General features: G+C 37.1%; 1 protein-coding gene across 1 annotated transcript in view; it reads left to right on the top strand.

The window, feature by feature from the left end:
• POLA1 (DNA polymerase alpha 1, catalytic subunit) overlaps window positions 1–24,387 on the top strand; it is a 331,346-nt gene that overhangs the window by 184,013 nt on the left and 122,946 nt on the right. Inside the window, 1 exon segment of the mRNA XM_020989869.2 lies at window positions 13,464–13,580. Coding sequence (XP_020845528.1) covers window positions 13,464–13,580 — 117 coding nt within the window.

Here is a 24,387-nt window from a genome sequence, read left to right as displayed (position 1 = left end):
AACCTTAACAAGTTTGGGGATCTCCATTCTGCATCACCTAGCAACCCCATGGCTCAGCCAGTTCTCTTGTTTGCCTTCAGTCCTGTTTACAGACTATTCATCCTGCCCTTCGAAGCCATGAAAGATATTCAGTTTCATTAGTACCATTCTCAAGGAGAAAATAATTAAAGTTAAATGAACAAACATTGCTTGGTGATGGTCTGAACTCCAGTCTGGCTTTAAGGTGACCAAACTGTGAGCCAGTTTCTTAGGGCTTTTCATTCTGCTGTTATTTGTTTTTGGTGCCAGGAGGCGCATATATTAAATGATACATCATGAATATCACTTGCCCAAAGGTACAACCTTTAAATAGATTTTAAAAAAGTAAATGGAAAAGCAAAAACTACTCAATGATAAGGGACTAGAAGTATTCTTCTTGGAATGTGGGTGGGTTTGTGTTTCCCTGAGATTATCCTACTTAGTCCATGTTCATCTTGATGAGTAGAAGGAAGGGAAAGAGAGCTCTTTTAAAAACCAGTTCATTAATACTTTCAATCAAAAGTTATGACATACTGCATAACCATAAAGACTCCTCCTCTATAAATAAATCACTGTTTCAGGCCATCTCTCAGTGTTTTATGTGATGAACTTTAAATTCACCCATTCTTGAGATTTTTCATTTTATTTGAAAAGAACAAATATTTAGGAGCTTTAAAAAAAAAGTGTGCACTTACATTTGAACCTTAATTAACTTGACTATATTTTTGTGGTACTTTCCCTGTAAAGTTCACATTTGGATGCCCTGAAACATGTCAGCTCAGAATATTTTTCTATAAATCTTTAGTGATTGAATGTATTGAAAGCCATTTGGTCACATTAACTCCTGAGGTTACTGCTTTAGCTGGTATATGTCTCATTTGATGCTTTTTCAGCAAACACTTGGAAAAGGTAATAATGAAAATGTTTTCTTATTATTACCATTTAAATGTTAATATAAGCACTTTAGTGAAACATTCACTATCTTAATTCTGTTTGATTCCTTTCCTTGTTGAAATATGTATATGTACCTTAGTTGACACATTTTTTACCATTCATGTTGGAAAATTGGACCTTCATTGCTCTTCTGTTGCATCCACAAGTCACATGAAGCTTCATACAAAAATATAGCTTTTATGAAAGGATTTGTAATACAATAGAAATTAATGGAATGTGGAAGGAAAAATGCTTTCTGTTTCCCTTATAAAATGGAGCTAGGGCGCCTATGAAATCTTGAATTCTTACTATTTGTATTTTGTTAGATCTCTAACATCCACAATACATGACTGGGCTGTATGAGCGCTTTGTGTTTTGTTGACAGTTGACAGACAAAGCAAAATTATTCCTGAAGCAAGGTACTGTGTACTTAGTTGTGACCTATTATAGCCTAAGAATGTAGCTTGCCTTTGAGTTGGATGAATAGGGAGACCATTTTATAGAATAGACTTGAATATACTATGAGAGATTTTTAGCTGCCCCTACAGAAAAACATGTCCTCCATTGAACCCCCCCCCATGTAATTTTCCATATAAAGTCATTTTAAGTATATTTTCCCCAGTTGCTTGCATGGAGACAATTTTAACTGCTCTGGTATTGTCCTGCAGTGGTAAAATAAAATTGCTGGTAATTGTTGGCTTTCTCTGCACATAGTACATGCAGGAGGCTAAGATGGCTTGTGTGTAGCTCTTGAATGTTCCTTAGGTATATCTTCTGGTGCTCAAACCCTGATTGAAAATTAAGATAACAAGGCTTGGGTATTGGTTTTGATGTGAGGCAAAGTAGCACATACTTGCTAGTTTATTTTATAATGCACAATTGCTAAGGTTAGAATTTGTCCTCTTGTGGTGCTATTATATGTGTTAAAATGAGGACCACTGTTTGCATCTAACCTGTCATAAGGACTTGGGAGTGCTCCATTATCCTTTCAGCAGGCTGATGGCAGAGCCTGGTCTTTGCACAAATGAGAAGATCAATAAGTTTCAAATATCTTGTATGAAATGACATGCAATGGTACATTTAAACAGATGTCTTACTTAAAAATCAATTTTAATAACATTTAAAACTCTTACATTGACCTGGAAGATACTTTCCACTTCTCTGTTTCATTTGATAATTTTGTTAAAAGTATTTTTTGTATTAACTTTGTCCTGTAGTTAGTCTCTATTTATTTGTTTGTTTGTTTGTTTGTTTGTTTATTAATTTATTTATTTATTTTCTGTGCTCTGCTCTTTCATGTCTTGCTTTGGCACCTCTGAGACTTAATAATCACTCTTTGACATGCCAGCATGTTGCTGTGTAGAGGATTTAACTTTAAAAGCCAAATTATGTTCCTGTTAAAACTTCCCCTGGAGACCTTAGGAAATTTTCCCCCCAGTTTTGGGTGAAAATGTGGGTCAGAGAGCAATTTGTTTTTTGATATTTCTGGAAATCCCAAATCACAACATGTCACTCTCTAGTAGCAGCTGTGGGCCCATACTGTGCACAGTGTAGAGGAAGACCATTTTTTACTGGTGATAATTCTGTCATAAGGAAATGTCTCTATAAGGGAACCCCAGAATATTTATAAAGGTTACACTTAAATTAAAAGTGCCTAAAATGACTTTTCCTTTCTTCCTCACAGAGAATGGGATGAATGTAGAACATGAAACAGTGACAGAAATGAGTGCCACTTCCCCTGAGTTGGCCGTTTTATCTAATATTGTTGACATTTATAAGTGCCCACAGTACAGAAAAGTAAGGGTTCTGATAACTCACCCTACTCTTCCCTAAGGATCAGACAGCATTCACTACAAATCTCTATATAATATCTACATATATATATATATATATATATATATATATATATATATATATATATATGTATTTATATAAAAATATAGATTTTTTCTATCTTATGGACTAAATTCAAAAGAACCATCTCAGTGAATATGCTGCAAGTTTCTTTAGGTGTGCTCTTAAATTTTGGATGTTGTGTTGCGTTGCAGATAAGAGAAAGTTTGTCAATGATTTTATTTCATGAAGTATGATTAATATTCACAGAATTAACAAAACTGGTCCATTGTATGGCCTTAAAACATGGCAGGCTTCAACCTTACAAAGAACTGAATGATATAGCTGCTCCTATTCCAGGGAAATTAAAAGTGAATGTGTCTCCTAACCTTTTCATGGTATTGCCAACTAATATGTTTGATGTTCCACAGTTCCTCATAGCAAAGAATATTGCATCATGAGAAAATAAACAGACTTTTGAAAACCACTGTCTGATCTATACCTGAACAAGAATATTCAGCAAGTGGTCATCTATTCTCAGAAAATCTCTGATGAGATGGAAGGTACCGCTTTCTGCAAGCAGCTGATTCCACTTTTGCATAGCTTGGACTGTGAAAAACATCAAGACAAAGTTCTTCTCTCTTTGACTTCTCATTTCTACTTCTACCTTCTGGGGCTATTCAGAACAAGTTTAATCTTTTATCCACTTGATAATCCTTCAGATGCTAGAAGATAATTGTGGTGTTGCCTTATGTTTCTTCCGTAGTTTAGACATCCCCAGCTCCTTTATACAGTCCTTTTCTGCCATGATCTCAAGGCTCTTTAGCAGCCTGATTATGTATCTTCTCAAGCTTATCTGTTCTTCCTAAAATATGGCATCCAGGATTGAACAAAGTATTTCAGATTTGGGTGTGATCAAGACAGAATTGTAGGACTCTCACTTCCTTGCTCCTGAACATTGCTACCTTACTAGGTTCCCCATGAAAGTCACACCATTAAAGGAAGAAAGGGCCTGTCATCTTTCATTCCCTTATCCTCCAATGAGTGCTGAGAGTTACTGTCTCACCAGAGAGGCAACTTGATGTAGTAAGCAAAGAACTTGCCTCAAAGACAGGAAGACCTGAGTTCAAGTACTGCCTCTGACACATGCTGGCTAGGTGACAGGGCCCATTACTCTGGGCAACTCTGTAAGCATAGATCTGCATTGGTAGGGGAAGTTTATTCACTGTGAGTTTCCTATGCTAATGAAATCACAGGTCCAGGCCATATTTCTATCTATAACTTTAAATTATTCTTTTTTTATTTAATGGCGTATCTAAGAACAGTTTTGATGAATTAACATGCTTATTTCATAGCACATTAACATTGTGCTTTAAGGTTTACAAAATACATTATTCAGGGGCTGTTGGTGGTGCAGTGGGTAGAGCACCGGCCCCAGATTCAGGAGGACCTGAGTTCAAATGTGGCCTCAGACACATAACACTTACTAGCCGTGTGACCCTGGGCAAGTCACTTAACCCCATTGCCTAGCCAAAAAAAAAAAAACACCGGCAAACCAAAAAAACCCCAAAATACATTATTCACAGAGAGGCAGGTAGTGTATTATTACTTTCATTTTAGAATAAGAAACCTGAGCCTCAGAGAATTTAAATGACTTTCCTTAGGTTATATAGCTAATAAGAATCTGAGCCAGAATTCTGCTTCTAGGTCTCTATTGACTTATAATACTGATTATATGTTTAATTAAAATGATTAAATAATGATTATCTTTATCATCCAAATAAGAAATGGTTCTGTGCTTTATATTCTAAAATAATTACATTTCTCAGTTTCTTGTTAACCAGTTGGTCAAAGTTGCCTGAGTTCACTCCTGGTTGTTGTTTAAATGATTTTCCGTTGCTGATATTCTATAATCCTGGGGACTTATTTGGTACTCAATAAAAGTGAAAGATGCCTATTGTATGAAAACTAATCAAATAACCAATATTAATTGTCTGTGTACTATGCATAAAGCCCTTTGCTAGATAAAATAGGTGGCAGAAAGTTACTGCCCTCTTAAAAGCATAATAATAAAAGGTGGAATGTGGTTAAGTGCCATATAAGTGGTCCAATGAAAATTGTCTCCATGTGAGCAACTGGAGAAAATATGCTTAACATTACTTTACATGGAAAATTGCATTTTTTGGTGTCTGGAGGAAAGAGGAGTTCAATAGAGATTACTGTTAAAGAAGGCTTTGGGGAGTTGCAAAATGAACTGGGCTTTTACTGATGGGTAGAATTCCAGGCAGGGAACTGAAATAGGCAGAGAAACCAAATTGGAAATAGTTTAGTCGTATTTGAAAATAGTGAGTAAACTAATCTAAGTAGAACAGTAGCAACTAGAGTAGTTGGAAAGTTATTTTGTTCAGGATTATAGAAGGTCTTGAATATATAATATTGAGGTCGAAAGAGGGCTACATCTAAACCACTAGAAATAAGATAAATGCAAATTAAAATTACTCCTAGATTTCACCTCATAGCCATTAGATTGACAAAGATGACAAAAGGTGAAAATAGTAAGTGTTGGAGGGGCTTTGAGAAGTCAGGCGTGCTAATGTACTTTTGGTGGATCTGTGAATTAGTACAACAAACAATTTGGAATCATACTAAAAAGATCACTTAAGTTGTACATACCCTGTGACCTAACAATATTGCTACTATGTGTATACTCCCAAGAAGGTCAAAGAAAGAGCAAAAAATTCAACATATACAAAAGTATTCATAGCAGCACTTTTTGTAGTAGGAGAGAACTGGAAAGAAAGAGGTACCCATCAATTGGTTGATTGAAAAACTGAAAAAATTGTGGTATGTACATAAAATGAAATATTATCGTGCTATAATAAATAATGATTATAAAGATTTCAGAGAAACTCAGGAAGACTTGTATGAACTGATGCAGAGCAAAGCAAGTAGAATCAAGAGAACAATTTACATGATGACCTCAGTGATGTCAAAGAAAGCAATTTTGGAAAACTTAAGGACTCTGACCAATAAGTGACTGAGAGTGAAACTTCCTTCCTCTTAAGAGAAAAGTGATGGACTATAGTTATGAAGTCAGGCATTTTCATATGTAGTGAAGTGATTTGTTTTTCCTTAGCTGTGTTTATTTGTTACAAGGAAGCACTGTGAGAGTGAGAGGAGTCATTGGGAAATGACAGACCTTGTCTTTTTAAAGCATCAATAAAACATTTAAAGGAAAAAAAGGGGGGGAGCCCTAGACTTGCAGTTAAGTGACTAGGGTTCAGTTCCCAATTCCAAACAATTACTATATCTGTGTGATCATGGGTAAGTCAAGTAACCTCTTTGATCATACTAAAGGAGTAATAATTATAATTGTACTGCTTTACTCTGGGAGTTATGAGGAAAGTTGTGTTGTAGACCTTGAAGTTCTATATGAAAGTGAATTTTTATTAAGTCCTTTTTTAGTTATATCTGACTCTCCTTAACCCCAGTTGGGGTTTTCCTGGCAGAGTTCCTGGAGTGGTTTGTCATTTCCTTCTCCATCTCATTTTATAGGTGACAAACTGAGGCAAAAGAATTAAGTGACTTGCCCAGGGTTACACAGCTAGTAAATGTCTGAGGCCAGATTTGAACTCGGGAAGATAAGTCTTCCTGACTAGGCCTGGCACTCTATTCACTGTGCCACCTACTTGTAAGCAGTGGGAAAGAAATAAAAGTTTATGAATGTATGGTGAGGTCAAGATGAAATAGCGTTCTGGGAACATTAATCTGGCAATTACGCTCAGAATGAATTAAAGATAGGAGAACTTGAGTGAGGGAGAGCACAGAATGCTCTCAGAGTTACTGGATTTTGTGGCAGTGGCAATGAAAAGAATATGGGGACTTCATTGCCTTGTAAGAGCCAACGTGAGAAGAATAAACCATTTGTTATGATTCAAAAGGCTAAAAACAAATAAATATGAAATTGAGTTTTTCTAGGTAAATATACTAAGAATTTAAAAACTCTGAAATTGCCTTATGTTATGAATAAGACCTATTCTTCGTCCTTGTAGTAAACCTCTTAATCATTTCTGACTTTTAAGTTTTGTACATACCACTTAGATCAGATAATTTATTTAGATCCTTGGATTGTCTCTGCATTGGCCTATAGCTAGAAGCAAAATCTGAAGCAAGGTTTCCTTGGGTCTGATACTAAAATGACACAAATTGGAGTAAGCAGAATTCTTCAAATGTAAATTCTGGTAGGTCCCATCATGCTGAAAAGGCTTTGAGTATGTGCCTGGGGATGGACCATATGTTTTTTGCTATCTGTTTTATGAGTAGTTATGTCTAATTTTCAGGAATGGGTTAATGATACTTAAAACATATGTGACTAATCTGGTGTCTGCTGTCCTTTAATGAAAAATAGAATAGGGATTAGGGATATCTAAAGGTCTACATTCCATACTTGAACAATAAAACACATACATCTTAGGTCTTCATTTGTCCATAGCTGAATAAAAACTTAGTAGTTAAATAGCATTTACTCTTATGAAAATGATCAATTTTTTATCCAGTTCAGGCCATTAGAATCTTTGCAATAAGCTTTTTTAAGAAAAGTTCTAAAAATGCTTAGAGAAATTTAAGACCTCTTTTCCTTAAAAAGAAGCAGGAAGTGATACAATGATAATTTTGAAATCAGAAGACTTCTCTAGGAATTCTGACTGGTTAGTCATATTCGCTTTCTGAGCCACTCAGTTTTTTTTTTCATCTGTACAATGAAGGTTAATACAAGATGTATGTGTCTTTGAGCTCTAAATCTGATTCTTGTCTGAGGGTCAGACTGACTACATTGGAAGAGTTTAATTACATTATCTGTATAACAGTAAATTTTTTGTCCACAATTCTCTTTTTTGGGGGGGGGTGCAATTGGGATTAAGTGATTTGCCTGGGGTCACGCAGCTAGTGTCAGTTGTTTGGTCTGAGGCCAAATTTGAACTCAGGACCTCCTAGCTTCAGGGCCAGTGCTCTATCCACTGGGCCACCTAGCTGCCCTTCACAATTCTCAAAAACAAAACAAAACCAAACCTACATCTATTTGTAGATAGGTTGTGGTCTGCCTTAGTAGACCTTCCTAATAAAGATGGTTGTAGAAGTAAACTATTCTAAACATGAGAATATATACACAAATGCAGTAAAGTATGTTTAACTTTCAGTAACCAAGAATGCCTCAACTTATAATTTAAAATTGACCCCCCCTCCTTTTTTTTTTTTTGTTGCTGTGACCACATGGAAGCCATTTGAATTGAATCATCAGAAAGATACTTTATCAATCAGAACCAATCAGTATTTGGTAGTTTTCATACAATTATTTTAATGAATTTTTAATCAGTTGGTGTTGAGACAAAAGCAGGAACTGAAGTTGTGTTAAATTGGAGACTATGTTTTCATTTCTTTTTTTTTTTTAATTCTGTAAGGTGAAAAAGAACCACTAAGTGTAGTCTTTTGATTTGCCCCATTACAGACTACTAAAATACTGAGTGTGTTGGTTACAAATATCGTCACATGTTTTTTCACAGTAATGTCTTGGTTTGGTTTGGTCATTTGAGATTAGTCAAATAAGAGTTACCAGAAATATAGTTGATAAAATTGAATTTGAACAGCATGTATTGAATTTAATTGAAATACATTCTCCTTCAGAAAAGTTTTATTTAAAGTAAATCAAGACCAGAAGCTTAATTATCAAAGCAAAACAAGAGACATAAAGAGCTAAGGGCTTCTAATATATTTTTTTCAAATATAGTTCCCATTCACACATTTATCTGCATGTTTAATTTCCGTGCATAATAGCCCTAGTTATTGTTGTCATTTGTAAAGAGAGATTAACAGATAGTAAGTACAAACAAACTCAAATAAATACTGAATAGAGAGGTGACAAAGAAGAAAAGACCTCTTTAATGTTAATTATCACTGGGAGGAAGAGTAGACAAATTACATTACCTGGGCTCTATATGAATTGAAGGGACATTTAGTCAGTAACTTTGTCAGAGATAGAGCTAAATGTTTGCTTTTAACACAGGTGATATAACAACTTAGCATCTCTCCCTGGTTGGTAATTCAGCATGCTGAACACTGAAGTTGTAATGCATTAAAAGAAATGTTCCAACAACAACTAACCATAAGTACGGCTTTTTTAAAAAAATATATTTTAAAGTTGTTGCGTTATGTGTGTATTAATGAATTATTGTTTTAAAGTTTGGTAATACTTTTTAATCTACTTGTCTTTTTTTGGCTTATTTAGCACTAAGTGAAAGGAAAGTAGCTTAGGTTGAGTAGTCTGACAACGATAGTAATAATGGCTTTGTTTAGTACACTAATAATACAATCTTTACAGAATCTCTGTGTATATTATCTGATTTGCTCCTCAGAAATCATGTGAGATAATTAATATAAAGTATTCTCTGGAGGTATGGAGGTGATTTGGGTCTGTGATTTAATTAGTATAAGGAATTTCTGGTGTGAGAACTCCTGATTCAAGTATTATTGTCCTCATTTTACAGGTGAGGAAATTCAGACTCAGAAGTTAAGTGACTTACCATATGTTACAGAACTAGTAACTGGAAGAGCCAGATTTTGAACTTGGGGCTTTGGGTTCTAAATCAGTTTTCTTTTTATTATGCTAAGCTGTTCTTGACCATTCTTAACATGATGCCTCAGTAGATTTCAACAATAGAAGTAAGAATTCTAAAAGAGTGGTAGAGTAATGACATATTCACGTTTATCATTTGATGTTTTTTTTTTTTCTGTTCCACCATTTAATTTTTTTCTTTAAATAGCACTGTGATGTCTTTGGGGAATGGGGCATTGGTAGTGTTGAATACATACAGAAACTTTAGGAAAAAATTTGAAGCACGTTTTCTATCAGTGAGCTATATTTAAAATATAGTGGTTATAGCTGATCTTAAACCAAGAAAATAGATACTAGGGCTTAGATTAATTAGGTACTTATTCTACTCTGATGCTTCATTGTGGTATATGTTCTAGCTTTTGGCAAGGCTTAATCACCCAGCAGGAAAGGATTTAGTACAGTCTGCTCTGTATCAATTATCCAAGGGCCTATATAGCAAAGTTCAGAGCTCCTTGTCACCAGATTGGCTCCAGGGTGCTAGATTTTAACTATAGTCAGTCAGTAAGCATTTGTTACGTGCCTGCTATGTGCCAGGCACTGTGCTAAGCTCTGGAGATTCAAAAGGAGACAAAAGACAGACCTTAACCTCAAAAGCTCACAATCTAACTATAGCACCTAGCTCAGTATGTGATGCATTACAGGCAATTAATGAATACTTGTTGAATTGAATTGGGAAACAGATTTTTTTAGATGTGGAGAGGCTGTGATCTAATCTGCATGGAGGATAGGAAGAGCCCACAGTGATAAAATAATGGCTTTTCAAAATATAGAAGAAAAGGTATATATATGTACATTTGACTGCATGAATTATAAATACCAGGGATTGTTTTTTTCTCCTTGTTTGTGGTTTTTCAATCTAGTATATAGTTCTTTGATAACTTTTTTTTTAAAGATTTATATTCTCCCCCCCCCCATTCCTTCTCTGAATTCTTAGGACATGTTTAATATTTTACACAGCCTGACACTTGATTATAAACCATATTGCAAATTCTGTACTTTCCCCCCACATCTGTAAGTCTTTAATCCACCTAGTCTGTAATCTCCTCAAAGACAGAGACGATTTTCTTTCGTATCGCTTACAGTGTTATAGAATCTAAGAGATGAAAGGGACCCCAGAGGCCTTCTATCTATTCCAGTTTGTGCAACCTGTTCCTGCTCAAGCATCAGTCAATGAAGAGAAAATATATGTATGTGTGTGTGTGTGTGTGTGTGTGTGTGTGTGTGTGTGTGTGTGTGTGTGTATACACACACACACACACACACACGTACATGCCAGACACTGCAGGCTGCCAGGAATACAGACAAAACAGAACATAGTTCCTCCTTTGAGGGCTTACTTTCTATAAGGGGAAACACATTTGTTTAGGTATACTTTTAAGGAGATACAAAGTAAAGGTAAGGGGAAAGGCACTTAGAGCTGGAAAGTATCTGGAAAGACCTTAAGGAGGAGGCGCTTGAGTTTTGATGGAACCTAAAGATACTATGAGGCAGAGGTGGGGAGATAGTGCATTATAGGAGTTGTTGTTGAGTTGTTTGGGGTGTGTGACCCCATTTTTGTGGTTTTCTTGGCAGGGATACTGGAGTGGCTTGCCATCACCTCCTACAGCTCATTTTATAAATGAGGAAACTGTCACAAACAGGGTTAAGTGACTTGCCCAGGGTCACACAGCTAATAAGTGTCTACAGTCAAATTTGAACTCAGGAAGATGAGTTCTTTCTGACTCCAAGCCCAGCACTCTATCTACTATAACATCTAGCTGCCCATTCCAGGCATAGCCTATGCAAAGGGACCAGAAAGAGGAAGTGGGATGTCATATGTAAGGGAAAGCATGGGGCCGTTCTGGCTAGCTTATAGCCAGGAGGATTAATGTGCAATTAAGTCTGGAGAGGAAGACTGACCAGTTTGTGAGGAAATATATGTCAGAGGAGTTTATATTTGATCCTAGAGGCAATAGAGAACGATTACTGGAGCATTCTGAGCAGGGGAATGACATTGGCAGCTGTGTGGAGGATGAACTGAAGAAGGGAAAGACAAGAAGCTAGGAGACCAATTAGGAAACTTGCACATGGTTTGGGTCAGTGGTGTAAGACCCAAATAGAAACTATATAAGACTCAAAATTGAACTGTACATAAGGATCCCTGTGGACCGCATATTGACCTAGAAAACCATATGTTAATATTATTCTCTGTCTGCTTTGTTAAATATTTCTCAATTACATTTTAATCTGGTTCTGGTTGCACTTGTGCTGTAGCCTACTTGTTTGACATTTCTGGTCTGTGTGGCAAGAGCCTGACCTAGGTTGGGACTGGGAATGGAAAGAAAGATTCAGTTAGAAATATCCTGGAGATAGAAACAACTGATTGGATGTGATGGTGAGAAGATAACAGAATCTGATGATAAGGGATGCCCTTGACAGAAGCAATCAGTTAGGAAGGGTAGTGGTTTGGGATGAGAGATAATGAGTTTTAGAGGGCCTCCATTTGGAAATGCCCATCAGGCAGGTGGTATTATGGTTCTGAAGCTGAGGAGAAAAGAGGGTTTCTTCAATGATCTAGGTGTCGTGTGCTTAGAAATGACAATTCAGCCTGCTAGCATAGCTCATTCTACTTTGGGTAGCTCTAATTGTTCAGAAGGTTTTCCTCATCTCATGTTTAATGCTAACTTTTTGCCACTGCTCTTGCTCCTAGTTCTTCTAGGCTGAGCAATACAAGCCTAATCTCTTTTCCACCTCACATCCTTTTAAGTACTTGAAGGTGGTTACGATGGCCCCTGTATGTCTTCTCTTTCAGGCCTGTATATCCCTAGTTCCTGTATCTGATCCCTATTGCATGTTTTCTAGTCCTTGCCACGTCAGTCACCTTTTTCTGGACACATTGCAGCTTGTCTCATCTTCCTTAAAATGTAGTGCTTAGAAATGAGCTCAGTACTCCAGATAGGGCACATTGTATGTGATTCCTAGATACTTGCTGAATCCTTGTAAACAAAATCATCAGAATCATGTTGTACTTAGGTACAACAATGAAATATGATCTATGAAGCACATTATTCATTTTTATTAACTAAGAATATTTGTGACAGAATTAATAGTAAGCAGAAGGCTCTAGAGTAGACTTACTCTAGTGTGTGAACACCATTGGATAAAGCAGGAATAAATGACAAATGCTTTACCCTCATTTGTATGTCTCGAAGAGCAAGAAGCATTCTGTTCTGAAAGAATGTCAGGCTGTGTGCCTTTGAATGGAAAGTTACCCCCTCCTGATTAGTGTTTCTCCCCTCTGGCTGAAGAGGTCTTGCTTCCCAATCAGGCAGGGCAAATGATCAATGCGGGAGGGAGTATCCAGTAGTAGAGATTGAGAATGATTGCCCATTCCTGACCAAAGGGAGGCAATCTGAAATTCTCTAGGTGCTCCTGTGTTTCTCTGTGTTTTTCCCTCCCTTTCCTCTTCCTTTCCTTATATTGCAGGATAAAAGACAAAAGAAAAATTATTCCAAATCTAAATCCATATCCTGAAAATGCAATATTTTATGACTGAGATCTAAAAGTGAGAGGCCATAGCTACATATCTGTCCTTCCCACTTCACAAACAAAGGGAAGAAGGCAAACAGAATCATTCCTGGAAATGAGTGGCAGATCTAAATGCCTGAAAAAATTAAGAAGTATCGGGGGGGGGTACATATGTGTGTGTACGCGTACATGTGGGCCCACACACATACACACACACATACCTTAACTGGAAGAATAAGAATAACAGAGTTCTAAATTGGGGAAGAGATATAAAATAAATACTGTTTATCCTTTCTGTTTGTATTTATCACAGGGTATTGATTTTTTTTGTTTCATGTAATTAATTTCCCTTGAAGGATACAAAATGCTTCTTTAGTGAAAATTAGTGATATTTTCGGTGACTATTTCAAATTTTTTAATAAAGTTTGGCATAAAATAAATGCATCATCATAATAAATGTTACAGAGGTTTTTACTTAAAATAGATTTTTATATTTTCTCTCCAGGGTTGGTTGATATGTGAGGAGCCAACATGTCATACTAGAACTCGTCGACTTCCCCTTCAATTCTCCCGCAGTGGACCTCTCTGTCAGACATGCATGAAAGCTACCCTCAAACAAGAAGTAAGTTTATAAATTGCCAGACTGCATGTAGGTAGACTATGTGATTTTATGCATCAAGTGAGATGACTGTGTAAGACACTTTGTAAACTCTAGTGTGTTATGTGCCCTTTAATAGCTCATCTGGCAGAGAGAAAGATCATGTGTTTATCTGTAGGTTATTGCTTCATTTACCTCTTAGAGGAATTGCTGACATTTTTGTCTCCTCATGCTGCCACCACACGAGATCAGGCCTTACCACCACTCACCCAGGCTATTGCAGTAGCCTCCTAATTGATCTTCCTGCCTCTGATTTCTCCTCTCTTTGATCCATCTTTCCCAGGGCTACCAAAGTGATATTCCTTAGGACATATATAGCCATGTCATTCCCCTGCTCAAGAAACTCTAGCTGCCCCTTGCCTCAAATGAAATAAAAACTTTTGTTTGGCTTTTAAAGTCCTTCAGAATCCAGCTTCAGCCTACCTTTCCAAGCTTATTTCACGTATTTCCTTTAACACACTCTCCCAACTGATTTGCTAATCTAACTGACTTGCTTATTCTACCTTGTGTATGAAATTCCTTCTCCTGTCACTGTGTCATAGCATAGGCTGCCCTCTGTGACTGAAAGTCACTCTTTCTTTAAGTTCCACCACATAAAATCAATCCTAATGCCTCCTGAGCCCAGCTCAAGGTCCATGTTCTGTGATTCTCTGCACACACACACACACACGCTCCACCACCAACTACTATCCTCCCTAGAAAATTCCTTTTTTTTATATGTTTGTAATGAATTTCATAAGTATATATTGGTTTCCTAAAAAAAGCCAGTGTAACCTCTTTGAGGATACTGATGACCTTTGTATTCTCAGCACCTAGTACAGTGCTTGACACTTATTAAAGCATTGAATAAATACTTGTTGAATTGAATTATTATCATTATTATGCAAGCCATGTATCTTCTTGAACTGTGAGAATAAGAAACTAATTTAGTTTTGATTCAGTGGTAATAATCTAATACTGAATAGAAATATTTTAGAAAATACCTAGCTTTGCCTAAAAGTAACTTCCATTTTGTTGGAAATCATAGATTTTAGTTAATATTTAAAAGAGGAACTGAAATCCAGAACACACATTCATTTAATTCTCCCATGTGTATTTTGGGATTTTGTGGTGTCATCTCCATAGCATCATAAATTTAGAGCTGGAAGGGACCTGAGGTGCTTTAAAGTGCAGTCTCTTCATTTTACACCTGAGAAAACTGAGGCCCAGAGCCATTAAATAATGTACCCCATCATATAGTGTCTGTGGCAGGCTCTGACTCCAGGTCTAGCGCTCTGTCCACTATGGCTCTTAGCTGCTCTGTCCAGATTGATGCTGACTCTATTGCCCATTATCTGTTGTTCATTTCAGCAGAAAAAGTAAGATATCTCTAATTGATATTGACAGGTCCTATAAATAACTCTGTGTGGTTGGAGACATAAGTAAAATTCATTGGTCTTGACCCCAAATTTAATTGTCCAGTTCTTTTTAGAACGTAGACCACTCAGTCAGACCTACGTCCATCACCCAGGACTAAATAAAATTAATGAAAATCTTATCTGCCCCGTCTTTGAAGCATTCTCAAATGCCAGGTATGCAATGCAAAGCTTGGCCTGCTGAGAGGACTTGTCTTTATATCTGAAAAGATATCCCTTGCTATGGAATTAATTGCTTCCATGGCCCAGCTATATAATACATACTTTTCTTACAATGGGCCAGAGCCATCAGTGAACTAGTCAAAATGGCATTCCTCAAGAACTAAAGTCCTTATAGTCAGTGGTCTATGGGTCTGCTAGTAAAAGGGCAGAGTATTGGGGCTGGCACTGGTGGTCTGAGCCTCCAACAAAATTACAGCCTATTCAGGAATGGCACTACCACTTGAATATAAACCTCTTGTGTTCTGCCCATCTTGTTAAAAGAAGCATCTTGCATCACTAAATTCATAACCTGCTGCTCTTGCTGGAGGGTAATGCTGTGACAATATATGTTCAGTAGCACCTAGGGCCCAATGGTAGACAGGCTCGTGTTTTTCAAAAGTGGTATAGGAGATGTCCATTTGGGGAGCTTATGGCTCCAGAAACCTAGTATAATCCCTTCTTGGTACTTGCCAAAGACTTACTCAGCCTAGACCTTGGGGACAGAGACTTCTGAAGACTCAGGCTCCACAGGATCCTAAGGACCCACTGGAAATGACCACATGACAACCCACTTTAGGTCTTAAAGGTCTCTATAGCTTGTTTTAGACTCCATTTGAAAGAAGCAGACTTTGAAGTGACTCCATAAATGGAGCCCAACAAAATACCCATTTGGGATCTGGGTCCTCCAGAGCCTGAGGTATCAATCAGATAAGCCTCTGAGCTGTTGCAAGTATCATTAACTTATTCCAGCTTATTTTGGAATAAGCTGCATTCTCTTTGTCCAGTGTATCCCCCAAAATCTCACTGAGCATGCTAGATCTTGAATTTTCTTGGGGTTGATTCCCTACCCATTGTCTCTTATTTGAGATACCATCCAGTCTGCTGCTGTGGTCATCAAGCCCAGTAAACATTACATCATCTTCATTATAGATGGACATCAGTGTCCTCAGGAAGTGAGGCCTCTTTTAGACCTCTACCCACTTAAACTATGACAACATAAAGGAGAGTTCAAGTATCCTAGTGGAAGGATAGTGAAAATATCCTTAATTCAGTTCCTCAATAAAAGCAAATTGCTTCTGACTAGTGTCAGCTACAGGAATAGAGAAAAAAGGCCCTGGTGAAATCAATAACCCTGTACCACAGGCTCTGCGCTATTTGGTTCACCACCAAGTTAGGACTGGCTGTAGCAATTAACATAACTTTATTCAGATACAGGCAGTCTACTGTTAAATGACACAGTTACCCACTTTCTTCACTAGCATCACAGGGTTATAATGAAGTGAATTTGTATACGGTAGTACTCCAACCTGGGACCTGATATTAGATGGTTCCACCAATTCAAGTGGTTTCCATTTATCTCTGCACACAATAACTAGCATAGAAGGCTGTTATAAGTGTCTAAGTCCTAAACCCCAAGAAGTCATAGTATCCACGTTCACAATATATACCTCTCTTGATTAGCCACCACAACTGAAACTTAAATTAAAGATCTTTCCACCTCCATTTGAGCAAGGATTTTCTGCCAGACCTCTGATGGAAACTAGAGTACCTCTGTTGAACTGTGGAGAATTCCCTAGTATAATTAGTAACTTCATGGCTGCTGTCTTAAACCTCCTTCTATATTTGATGACCCTCCCTTTTCCAAACCAAAATGACTCGGACATATGACCTCCATCTTTCAATTAGAACAGCCAGAGCTGCTAGAGAATATTCTTAAGAGGACTTATCCCAACATTCTTCAGATCTATATACATGTTGTTTGCAAAGTGATCGGATGGGGTGGGGGCCTTCAGTGATATCCTCAGTTTGGACCAGACAGAAGAACCTTTGCTGGCTCCAGCCTAGCCATCTTGACATAATTTTACTTATGTCCAGATGGGCTAACCATCAAATACCTTATCAACTCTATGTTTCAAGAGTCATAACCAAAACTTTTTGTAGGAGAGAGTATTTTCACCTTCAAACCACTTATTGTGGTAATGGGCATGGTATGGTGCCTCCTCTGCCAATTTGGATAGTTAGTTATATTTGCCTGGACAGATACTAGGACTGCCTAATCTCCCCATCAAACTTTACAATTCTTGGTTAAATTAAAATGAAACACTGTCCTCTGCCACCTCTGCATTCATTGCAGCACTTGGTAATACTGTGTCAAGAAGGCAGCACTTCTTCCTGCCTTAAGATGGAAATTCTGTTAAAGCCTCTGACTCAGTTCCCCATAGACTGGGCCTTTTATGCCTAGGATGGCAAAGTGGCTAAAACTCATTTCACCTCCTTGAAAAGGGCTAGCTCAATTAAATAGGTGTTCTTTCTACCACAACTGGTGTATAGGTTAATCCTAGCAACTTTTTTTTTAACCTAAAAGTAGTTTTATGGCAGATGAATAGGTTTATGACTTACTAGCTATGATAGCAAACTGAATTTCTGTCAAGGAGTTGGCTGATCATAGGAATCACATCCAAAATTATAGCAGTAAAGTATATGATTCATCAGTCCAGTGGCAAGTATGAGAGGAGTCACCTTAAGAGTAGATAGTACTGTGGGACTTTCATCCATAATTCTCATAGATAAATAAATAATTTGAGTGCCTCTTACTAAAAAGACAACTAGTCTTGTGATGTAAACCTTCCTGATGTGAGTTGGAAAATGAAGAGCTCGTGTAACCTGTGATGTTACCTAATGACTGCCTCGGGGTGGGTGGGACTTATAGGACTTAACACATCTCCTCTTTCCCAGCTACATATTCATTTCTTTGTGCCAGAAATGTTTTAGCATGACCTCTTATTTCCCTAAGAACTCTCTCCTTACCAGGGAAGAACAAGGAGTTGATGTGTTATCTTTAAGCTACATACAAGTCTGAAGGAGAGGTGCAGACAAAATGTGATGCTAGTTCTCAGGAAGGAAAGGTTATATTTGTCTGGGATAATAGAAAGTTTCATAAAGCAAATGGCATTTGAGATGGACCTTGAAAATGGTTGAGATTCTGACAGATGGGAATTTGCCAACAAGGGCATTCTAAGTAAAGAAAATGGCATGAATTGAATAGTATAGACTTCCCCAAGAACTTTCTTCTTTAGGAGTGGGATGCATCCTTGCTTGACAAGGTACTACACCCAGCCTCCTAACATCTGTTTTCACATGGTGGGACTGGGGAATGAGAAGCGTTTATTAAATGCCTACTGTGTGCTCGGTACTGTGTTAGTGCTTCAAAACATTCCTATGAGGTAGGTGTTGTTACTGTTCTCCTTTTGCGGTTCAGGAAACTGATGCAGACAAAGGGTAAGTGACTTGCCCAAGGTCACACATCTAGTAAATGTGTCTAAGGTTGAATTTGAAATGAGGTCTTCATTGTCTCCAGTTCCAGTGTTCTATCCACAGTGCCACTTTGCTAGATCTAAACATGCTGTTTAAATAGGTGATTTCTTATTCCTATATCTAATTTATTGTATTCTTATGCTTTTCTCATGTGAAAAGGAATGTTCAATGTACTGAGACAGCTAATAGTAGATATGCTAGACTTAGAGGCAGGAGCACCTGAGGTCAAACCCCTACCTCTGACACTTACTAACTAGTGTGACCATGAACACATCTCTTAACTTCTCTCTGCCTTGGTGTCTGTACCTGGTAAAAGAGGGGGTTGAACTTAATGACCTGTGGCCTCTTTTAGCTCTGTATACACATGCAAAAAGTCAATGCTTTATAGATCAAAAAATTGTGGGTGTATGTGGGTAGTTCCAAAGGTTCAGTTTGAGCAATGATAGCATTATTGAAATAAGCGTAGAGTCTCCCTAAATCCTTACTCTGAAGAGCAGCAGGAATTTGGATATATGGGGTGGGGGGTGTGTGTGTGTGTGTGTGTGTGTGTGTGTGTGTGTGTGTGTGTGTGTGTGTGTGTGTGAAATTTCCTCCTCATGATGAAAATGTGTAGGAACTTAAAAGAATAATAATAGTTTGTGCTTAGCACATAGTCGTTGCTTAATAAATGTTTGTTGATCAATTGATTGATTGTTGTGAGTGTAACAAAAAAAAACTACCTTATGTGTACAATGATTTTATATCCATTATTTTTTGGGACCCTCAAACCGCCTCATGTGGTTGATAGGACAAGATATTTCTGTTCTTATATTTTTAAAAAACTCAAAATTAATTGACTTGCCCAAAGTCACATAACTGGTAAGTATTGGAGTAAATCCAGAATTCACAGCTCCCAGTCCAGTTTGGTACTTTTTCTACTATACCAAACTACTTCATGTAAAATTAGTGTATATTGTGTTGTACCTGAAGTTTGTGCATATTCAGATTTAGCATCGGAGAGTAACGTGGGCAAAATGCTGACCCTATGTTTCTCCATTGTCCTGTGATGTTGACCTTAGTAAAATCACTAAAGGTTCATAGTGTAGAACTAGAACTTTTTGGCCAGTTTATATGATCAGTTATATAATATTGGAATTACATGTACCCTAATTTCAGTATATGACCAACCACTCTCATTAAAGTCCTTTCCACTGCTTGCCTGGACTATTGCAGTACCTTCCTAATTGGTTTCCTTGTCTCAAGATTCTCCTCTTCCCAATCTGTCTGTCACAGAGCTGCCAAACTGATTTTCCTAATGCACAAGTCTGATCATATCACTGCTCTTCCCAAGAAGCTTAGGGTGTCTTCTCATTATTACCTTTAACATATGAACTCCTGTTTGGAATTTAAAGCTCTTCAGAGTCTGAAGTCTAATTTTCCAGTTGATTACACTTTACTCCCCAACACATACTATGCTCTATCTGAATTGCCCTGCTGGCTCTCGTGCCCGGTACACTTTTGTACAGGCTGTCTTCCAGACCTAGAATGCTCATTCCCCTCATCTTCACCTCTCTGGTATCCCTTAAAAGTTCATCTTGACTATCCCTTCTTTAAAAAGGCCTTTCCTGATGTTGTTAGTTTCTCTCTTCAACATGTGTGTTTATTTGTATGTATCCTATATTTACTTATCTGTGAACATTTGGCATACCCCCAGTACAATGTAACCTCCCTGAGGGCAAGGACTATATTACTTCTTTTTTCAAAATGTTTATTTTATAGTTACTTATGCCATAAACTCCTAGGGCTTTGATTTAAGATCTTTGCCATTGTATCTAACAAAGTGTGCTTCTCTGAGTGGAGCAGGCTTGATGCTTCAGTGGAACCCAAGTGATTTTTTCTTTTTTCTCCTGATAACTTTTGTTCACACACTTTAAGAAGCTATCTCTCCTCTTAGAGTTTTTAATATGCTCAATATGCACATTAATTCTTGGCTAGAATCTTGCCCTAACCTTTCTGTTGATAACAATGCCCATAGCATGTTGAATAATATAGACTCTCCCAGTCTTGCCAAGGTAATGCTTAGTGTACACCTACTCTTGATATCTATAATATCACCTTCCTTATTCATTTACATATCTGTATCCAAAGGAACAACTTCATGTTTGTGGAAAGGCCTAGAAATATATAGTCTATTCTCCTTCTCTTTTCTTTTGTGTTAGTCATTTTGGCAAATCCTTGGAAGGGGACAGCTTGGCAAAAAAAAAAAAATTTGCCTTTTTCATTTGTGTACTCATTGCCTGGTACGTGGTCTACACTTAATAAATGCTTATTGAATGATTGATATGTTATATATAGTAACTTCAGAAATTTAATTGAGATGTATTCATATTTGCAAATAAATGGAAATGTTTCTACCACTCAGAAATGGGTCTAACCCATGCTGTAGTATAAAAGATCCTTGTTGTATTTGGTGTTTTAATGTTTTTATCACTTATATTGTGGGGTCTGTGATTTTGACCTATGATAGATTAAAATAAAAGACGTAGTGAATAATATAATTCAACAGTAGATATTTCCTGTCAGAAGTAGCCACAGAATTTCTGAGTTTATGAAGTACTCTAGAAAATACTAGAGGCAATCTAGTCTTACCCATACCTGAACAGAATACCTTCTACAATATTATTAGATAGTCCCTTCCGTTTTTGGACCTCTGAGTGTTAAGAAGTTTTTCATCATATCATTACAAAATCAGCCTTTGTGGTTTCTACCCATTGTTTCTTGTTCTGACCCCTGAGGCCAAACAGAATCAAACTAAACGATCTTCTTCATGACAACTCTTCAAGTACCTGAAAGCAGTTATTATTAATTCTGCTGCCACAACATCTCTTAGATTCATCTCCTTCTGTACTAGCCACCACCCCTGTCTTGTACAGGGCAATTTTTTAAAATTTAAGAATAGGATTTCACAGTTATTCCCGTTAAATTTCTCCCTTTTGGATTCAATTCATCACTTAGACTGTCAGTATCTTCTTGGATCCCGACATTAGCTATCTTTCCCTTCTTTTATGTCATTTGCAAATTTGATAAGCAGCCCACCTATTCCTTTATTTGTCATTGGTAAAAATATTGAATAGCCCAAGGCCTTGGCCTAAGTAGATCTTAGAGTGCTCATGTAGAATCGATTTAGCCCTTCAGCCTGACCAGTGAATACTTTTTTTGTCTAGTCATTGAGCCAGTTCCAGATTCATATCACTCCATCCTTATTTTTTCCATTTACTTCTCTCTCTCTTTTTTTTTTTTGCAGTTTTCTTTTCTTTTTCGGCAATTGGGGTTAAGTGACTTGCCCAGGGTCACACAGCTAATACTTGTCAAGTGTTTGGTGTGAGTCCAGATTTGAGCTCAGGTCCTCCTGACTTCAGGGCCAGTGTTCTATCCACTGTACCACCTAGCTGCCCCAGAATAATTTCTCACTGTTCACCTATGTTCCACTTGTTTTCCTAACCTTCAAGTTATATTTTCTGTTTTTCTTTCTTTTTTTTTTTATTTTTTTAGGCAGTTGGGGTTAAGTGACTTGCCCAGGGTCACACAGCTAGTAGGTGTCAAGTGTTTGGTCTGAGGCTGGATTTGAATTCAGGTCCTCCCAACTTTGGGGCCGGTGCTCTATCCACTGCACCACCTAGCTGCCCCTATTTATTTCTTTACCGAGAGCATGATTTACTTTTCTGCCGTAGTTCTCATCCTTCCCGCCAAATTGGATATGCTTGTATTCCAACTGATTAGTACAGGAAGATTACTAAACTCTAGCTATAGAGTGTAATGATTAGCTACAATCACACCATAACTCACTTGCTAATCCTTTTGTCTGTGAACCATTACAGAATTTCTTGTTCTTACTGTGTATAAAATGCCATTAAGGGTTACATCTTTAATTTCAGATTGAATAAATTTCTAAATTTAGTGTTTCAGATTTTAAAAGTCTTTGTAATGGTAGTATTATTTCCATCTGAAAGAGGTACTTCAGTGTTCTTGGGATTTACTAAAGAGAATATCATTCCTCAGTAGTTATGTTAGTCTTTGTCCTTAGAAACCACAAGTTCTAAGACTTTGTAATTATCCTTTTAATGTCACTTTCAAGATTGGGCTATTTTTGTTCATGTTTACCAAATGGCCATTTAAAAAAATCATTTTTGATTGTGTAAAAGGGTTTTTTTGCATAATATTTATCTGACAGTTTATTATGATTTTCTGGCCTTGTACAAGGGCCCTAAACAGAGGTTCTTGACAAATCCAAGGAGTGATGCAGCACTGGGTTAAGAAGTACAGCTGAGGTGTTCTTAGTATAATGCCTTTCAATTCAATAAAAGTTTGAAACTTCACTCGTTGCTGCTGCCATACAATTAATTATTGATGTATGGACTCAGGACCTAAAATTAGAAGTAGACCAAATGGGAACTAAGTAACTGGCTTCATGAAAATTAGTCAAGGAAATTTATAGAAAGTTTACTACATTTTGCTGCCTTTTCCTCCTCACAAGTCCCAACAAAGAAAGATCATAGAATAATGAGTGGGTGAGAGGAGTAGTGATTAGATTCATGGGATTTTGGTTACTCAGGTCTGAGATGCTTCTGTTGGAGAAAAATTCATTGGGAAAACAGCTTAATAGGTATGCAAAGAAGGGATAATGGTATATGAAATGTTATGGAAGTATAGTAGAATGAATTAGGTATAAAACATGATGCATCTCCAGGTAGGTTGTGAAAAAATGTATTGGCCCAAAGTATTGCAGAAGAAAGAGTTAGGTAATATGAACCAAATGAGAGAGAACCTTAAAGCCCATGATGTTTTAATTTGGAATGGAGGAGTGAAGCCCTTGTAGAATTTTTATAGAGGGAATGAAATAATAAATAGAGATAATTTTTTTTAAGATACAGGTTTTTCTTTCAAAGGTTCTTTCTTCCTCCAAGAAATTACAAAACTACCTTTTTGATCTGTATCTATCATTAAGAAATTTTGTAAATTTCCATTAAACACAAAACTATTAGTCTTTACTGTACATTATGTTGACCTAAAGAGATAATAATCAGACCTTAATCCCTAATACTGATAACAGGGGTTGAGGAGAATGGTGATATAAAGTTGACCTTAACCATCATGTCCACCAAAAACAATTCCATCCCTTCTTGCTCTCTTAAGGAAATTTGTTCTTTAACAGTACAGCAATAATTGCATATATTTTCTGGATCATGGTTGCCACTTTCCCACCACTAAATTGAGGTTATTGAGGTTAAATAGTTTCCATAATTCAGAATCCAGACAAGGTCCCAACCCCATTGCACAGTCCTAAATATACATTTGTTTTCAACGTGGCTATTTGTGATAAAAGACAGGCTTTTAACATTCCCTGTTGGTCCTGTGAAACTGTGAAGACTTTAGAGTTGTTGACCAAATGTTTCTTAAATGAATTTTTTTTAATTAAAGGGAGATGACTATTCTTTTTGTAGAATAAATTAGAAAGACACAAAGGAGTCTGTTGTAATCTGTGTCAGGTCTTTAAAACTTTCAACAAGCAAAGCTCTGGTTACTGGGAGAATTAGGAAAGGACCCAGAAAATATTATGGGGAAACTATTAGTTGGACTTAGAATTATTGGTGGACTGAGATAGATGGAGTCAAGGATGAAAAGAACTTGATGATTATTCCAGAGTTAGGAACTTTTAGGATGGGATGGGACAAGGCATCTAATGTAATGAGCTGGGCTGGGTTCAGGAGACTTTGGCTTTGCATCTCTTTTTATATATTATATATATACCTGAATGACCTCTACCTAGTCTGTAACCCCATATCTCCTCATCTGTAAAATTG

Source organism: Phascolarctos cinereus, unplaced genomic scaffold, assembly GCF_003287225.1.
Source record: "Phascolarctos cinereus isolate Bilbo 61053 unplaced genomic scaffold, phaCin_HiC Scaffold_726;HRSCAF=1367, whole genome shotgun sequence".
NCBI lineage: Eukaryota > Metazoa > Chordata > Mammalia > Diprotodontia > Phascolarctidae > Phascolarctos > Phascolarctos cinereus.
The sequence above is the reverse complement of the archived record's forward strand: the minus strand, read 5'-3'. Positions and strand labels throughout refer to the sequence as shown.